The sequence below is a fragment of the Carcharhinus amblyrhynchos genome, chromosome 10, assembly GCF_965287045.1.
Source record: "Carcharhinus amblyrhynchos chromosome 10, sCarAmb.v2.hapA, whole genome shotgun sequence".
NCBI classification, from domain to species: Eukaryota; Metazoa; Chordata; class Chondrichthyes; order Carcharhiniformes; family Carcharhinidae; genus Carcharhinus; species Carcharhinus amblyrhynchos.
Genome location: NC_137333.1, coordinates 98,305,588 through 98,311,587, shown reverse-complemented (window position 1 = coordinate 98,311,587; position 6,000 = coordinate 98,305,588). Strand labels below are relative to the sequence as shown.

Sequence of the window (6,000 nt, the reverse complement as noted above, 5' to 3'; positions counted from 1 at the left end):
AGTGACTTGGTGATGGGACTTTTGTGGAGTTATTACATGTCCTACTCAGGTCCACCCCCCTAAGCATTTAGAATGGCTAATCCCCTCAACCCACACATCCTAGAACACTAAGGGGCAATTTAGCCCACCTAAACTGCACATCTTTGGAGTGTGGGAGGAAACCGGGGCACCTGGAGGAAACCCACTTAGATATGGGGAAAATGTGGGCTGGCACAGGGTAGCACGGTGGCACATTGGTTAGCACTGCTGCCTCACGACACCAGGGACTCAGGTTCGATTCCCGCCTTAGATCACTGTCTGTGTGCAGTCTGCATGTTTTTCCTGTATCTGCCTGGGTTTCCTCCGGGTGCTCCAGTTTTCTTCCACAATCCAGAAGAAGTGCTGGTTAGGTGCACTGGCCACGTCAAATTCTCCCTCAGATTACCCAAACAGGCACCGGAGCGTAGCAACTAGGGGATTTTCACAGTAACTTCGTTATAGTGTTACTGTAAGCCTACTTGTGACAATAATGAATAATAATAATAATAAAACATGCAGACTCCACACAAACAGTCACCTAAGCCGGAATCAAACCCAGGAATAAAAATGTGTTGGGTTGAGTCTATAACAGAGTGGATTGTGCCTGGGTTGGTAAAAGGAAAAGACTTGCTGAGGCCCTTGTCTTCTCACACTGCCACGTGTAATACTTTGGATACCTAATGACCAATACCTGAATGATTTATTTCTTTTTCTGCAGGACAAATTGGAACTTTACACTCCTCCCAGGGCATGGCTTACATCTTTAAGCAGCTGTCCTTTTTTGATGGATCACTCAAGATTGGAAAGATGGCAACATTTTGATATTTCCTGAGAGCGCGACGAAAAAACCTGTGCTGTGTAAAAGCAAATACCATCGTCCTACACTCTGCCGCAGACTGTGTGAAAGTTCCAGCATCTCTTACAGCAGAATGGCGAAGATGCTTGAGGTGTTACGCAACGTGGTTAATGTGGAGACCCTCTCCATGGTGCTGATTCTGTTTCTGGGATTGCCACGTCTGACACTCTCATGTCCCCATACCTGCGTCTGTTATTTCTCAACCGAAGTTCACTGCACTTTCCGATCACTAACAGCAGTGCCGACCAGAATACCAAAGGAGGTGGAAAGAATGAATTTAGGGTTTGTAGCCATCTGTATATGGTGCCTGATCTCTTGGATCTATGAAGTATAATTGTGTGTGGTTGCAATGTCTACAAAGGGTATATTTGCATACAAAGATGAATTCTAAGGGTAGATCGATTGATCTTTATTTAAACTTAGTATCCCGTTCAGTGCAGGAGGAGGACATTTGGTCCATCAGGCCTGCATTGACTCTCCGATAGAGCAGCTCACTCAGGTCCTTTCCTGTAACCCCATGTATTTACCTCGCTAATCCCCCAAACCTTCACATCTTGGGACACTAAGGGGTGATTTAGCATGGCCAATCCACCTAACCTGAAGATCGTTGGATGTGAAATTTAGTGGCCCAATCTTTACTGGGCTGACTCTCCAAACTGAGGGGGGAGTTTCAATCAGATAGGTTTGTGTGATAATCCCCTAGTTATACAGTCATCACTCCTGAAGCCAGATTTAATTCAGGTTTATATAATTTACTGCATTTAAGTTCCCCAGTTGCTGTGGTGGGATTTGAACTCATGTCACTGGATGCTGGATTACTATGCTGTGAACATAACCGCTATGCTATTGTTCCTAATAGTATTTAATATGGACATATGAAATAGGAGCAGGATAGGACCAAATAATCTGTTGAAGCTGATCCAACGTTCAGTATGATCATGGAGGTCCTGCAGATTCAACTTCACTTTCCCGTCTGTGTCCCATATCCCTTGATTCCCTCAAAAATCTGTCTACCTCAGCCTTAACTGTATTCAACGGTGGAGCAACTACAACCTTCTGATGTAGAGAATCCCAAGGATTCGCCACCCTCTGAGTGAAGAAATTTCTGCTCATCTCAATCCTAAATGATCAGCCTCTTTACCTGAGACCAAATGCAGGATTTTACAACATCGCTCGGACGAGGCTCGCAAAATCCTGTCCAAGGTTTTGTGAGCCTCACCCACCCGCATTCCGGGACGGGCAAGGTGATAGAATTCCAGCCATTGCCTCCTTGTTCTAGCCTCCCCAGCCAGGGGGCGCAACCCCCTGATATCTCCCTTGTCAAGTCCCTCTAGAAACTTAAATATTTCAATGGGCTCACTTCTCATTCTCCTAAACTCGAATGAATATTGACCCAGTTTACTCAGCGTCTCATCAAAGTACAGACTTCTCATCCCAGGGACCAATCTAATGAACCTTCCCCGTATTAACTCCAATGCAAGTGTATCTTTCTCTAAGTATCAAAGCCAAATGATATTTTTCACCCATACAATTGGAGCAAGGCTTTTTCATTCTTGCACTCCAATCTCTGTGCAGTAAACGCCAACATGCCATTTGCCTTGTTTATTACTTGTTGCACTTGCATGCAAACTTTTCTTTGTTGCTTTGGCAAGCACACCCAAGTCCCTTTGAACATTTACAAGTTTCATGCCTTTTTAAAATATTCTGCAATTCTAGTCTTCTAAGCAGACTGAAAAACCTCACGTCTCTCCAAGTGCTATCCTCGTTGCTCACTTATCTCGATCTCTTTGCAGCCTTTTCATGTCCTCCTCACAGCTTACATTCTCACCTAAAAGTTTTGAAAGTTTAAAGTTTATTTATTAATGTCACAAGTAGGCTTCCTTAGATTTGAGGGTTATAGGTAACCCTAGCAGGTATGGATATCATTGGAGCAACTTGTGGGCCAAAGGGCCTGTTTGTGCTGTAGTTTTTCTTTGTTTTATGTTCTAGGCTTACATTAACACTCCAATAAAGTTACTATAAAAATCCCCTGGTCGCCACACTCCAGCACCTGCTCAAGTACACTGAGGGAGAATTTAGCATGGCTAGTGCACCTATCCAGCACGTCTTTTGGACTATGGGAGGAAACTGGAGCAGATACAGGGAAAGCATGTGCAGAATCCGGACAGACAGTGACCCAAGCCGGGAATCGAACCCGGTTCCTGGTGCTATGAGGCAACAGTGCTAACCACTGTGCCACCGTGCCGCCCTAAAACGTTTATACCATCAGCACACTTAAATACATTCCTCTCTGTCTCTTTGCCAAGATATTAATACCGTCTGCAAATAGCTGAGGCACTCACTGATCCTTGCGGCATTCTGCTAGTCACTGCCTGTCAAATTGGAGATGTCTCATTTTTCCCTGCCCTCTGCTCCCTGCCTGTTAAGCAATCCTCTGTCCATGCTAATAAATCACTCCCAACTCCACCTTCCCTTGTGTATTAACATTTTGTGTGGCACCTTATCAAATGTCTTTTGGAAATCCAAGCTTTCTGGTGTTCCCCTTTCTTGACTTAAATAATTATATCCTTAAAGACTCGAATAGATATGTCAAACAGGATTTCTCTTTTGTAAAGCCAAGTTGATTTTTTCTCATTTTACCATGTTTTTTGAAGAGCATTTTTAAGAATTACTGAACAATAGATTCCAACACGTTCCCAGTGACTGAATTCACGGCAATCTTTCGGGATCATTTTAAAATATAAAGAATTTTCAAAATCAGAAGCAGCATATCCACTATCTCTTCAGCTATCTTATATAGGATGTAGGCTAATCAGATCGTGAGAATTTGATTGATTTTAATTCCTTGAGTTTCATCTCATTTATTTTTCTGCTGACAACATAAACCTTAACTTCCTCACTCTTAGCCCTAGGTTTGTGTCATCTTCTGTGAAGACAGACACAAAATACTTGTTCAATGTTTTTGCCTCTTCCTGATTCCCAGTGATATTTTCCCCTGTCTCTGCTTCTAAGGGACCAAAGTTTAGAACAAAGAAAATTACAGCACAGGAACAGGCTCTTCGGTCCTCCAAGCCTGCAGCGACCATGCTGCTTGACTTAACTAAAACCCCAACTCTTCCAGAGACCATATCCCTCTATTCCCATCCTATTCATGTATTTGTCAAGATGCCCCTTAAAACTCACTATCGTATCTGCTTCCACTGCCTCCCCTGGCAGTGAATTCTAGGCAGCCACCACCCTCTGTGGAAAAAACTTCCTTCTTACATCTCCTTTAAACGTTGCCCCTCGCACCTTAAACCTATGCCCCCAAGTGATTGACTCTTCTACCCTGGGATAAAGCTTCTGACTATCCACTCTGTCCGTGCCCCTCATAATCTTGCAGATTTCTATCAGGAAATACTTTAGCTATTCTCTTCCTTTTTCTTTCTTTATTTGTTTATGGAATCTGGACATCACTAGCAGGGACAGGCTTTATTGCCTTTTCTTAATTTCCCCTTTTGATTACAGATATGGTATTTTTTGCAATCTGTTTTAAAGTTATTGTCCAGTTTACTCTCATTCCACTTTTCCCTTTTTTAAATCAATTTTTTGGTGGCTCTTTGCCAATTTCTAAAATATTCCCAAACCTCATACTTGCTATTTTCTGATTTCACAGGGTGTGGGTGCCACTGGCTAGGCTAGCATTTATTGCCTAACCCTTGAGAAGGACAGTTAGGGATGGGCAATATCTATAAGCCTCTTTAACCTCTTTAATCGTTTCACCATAGAATCCTATAGTACAGAAGGAGGCCATTTGGCCCATCAAGTCTTAACTGACCACAATCCCACCCAGGCCTTATCCCCATAACCCCATGCATTTACTCCAGCCAGTCCCTCTGACACTAAGGGGCAATTTAGCATGACTAATCCACCCAACTTGCATATCTTTGGACCATGGGAGGAAACTGGAGCACCCGGAAAAAACCCATGCAGACAGAGGAGAATGTGCAATCCCCTTACAGACAGTGACCCAAGTCGGGAATCGAACTCGGGTCTCTGGCACTGTGAGGCAGCAGCACTAACCACTGTGCTGCCCCAATATATTAAGCCTCTTCTTTGAATTTAATGCTCGTCAACGTCCTTTCTGACCAATAAGGGAATTAAGGGTTATGGGGAGCAGGCGGGTAAATGGAACTGAACCACTATCAGATCAGCCATGATCTTATTGAATGGCGGGGCAGGCTCGAGGGGCTAGATGGCCTACTCCTGCTCCTATTTCTTATGTTCTTATGTCCTTAGAAAGCCAGGGGGGGATCTTTTCCTCTGAGTTTTTGGTTTTCAATGGAATGAGTTTTGTTCAAAGTACCTTCATATTTCCAACTGTTTATTCATTGCCACACAGTTAAGTCCATTTTCCTAATCAACCGCAGCAAGTTCTCCCCTCATACATATGTAAATGCCCTTGTTTAAATTTAATCATCTTGTTTGTGTTTGGAATATGCCACTTTCAAAATTACCATGGAAGTCAATGTTATTATGATCACTATTTCCTAATGGCCTTTTACTATGACATTATCAATTGACCCTGCCTCATTTCACAATCCTAACTCGAAAATAGCTTTATCCTGAGTTTGTAACACAACATACTGCAGAAAACTGCTGTGAAAGCATTCTACAAATTCGTCTTCCCAGATCACCATTGCGAATTTGATTATGGATTATGGTTCTCAATCCTTCCTCCATTAATGTGGAGTTACTGGTATTGGACTGGGGTAGGCATAGTAGGTAGTCTCACAGCATCAGGTTAAAGTCCAACAAGTTTATTTGGTAGCACAAGCTTTCAGAGCACTGCCCCTTCATCCGGTGAGTTTAATGAAGGAGCTGCACCCCGAAAGCTCATGCTACCAAAATAAACCTGTTGGACTTTAACCTGGTGTTGTGGGACAACTTACTCTTCCTCCATTAAAAGCAGGAGCGGGCTGGGTTTGGGATTGAGATTTTTAAAATCTTGATATCCCATCCAACCCAAACCGATCTGTTTTAAGGGATTAAAATTCTCCACATGCAGTCAGCTGCACGTTTGACAGGTAAGGTATTGGCCAAGCTCCATTGGTATCTCCCTCACCCTCAAGGCAGAGAATTGAAGG

General features: G+C 43.2%; 1 protein-coding gene across 1 annotated transcript in view; it reads left to right on the top strand.

The window, feature by feature from the left end:
* The first annotated feature begins 800 nt into the window (after nt 1-800).
* Nucleotides 801-6,000, top strand: part of mxra5a (matrix-remodelling associated 5a) — a 40,052-nt gene continuing 34,852 nt past the window's right edge. Inside the window, exon 1 of the mRNA XM_080197663.1 lies at nt 801-1,156. Coding sequence (XP_080053789.1) covers nt 948-1,156 — 209 coding nt within the window. The 5' untranslated portion in view covers nt 801-947. The remainder of the gene's footprint in view (nt 1,157-6,000) is intronic.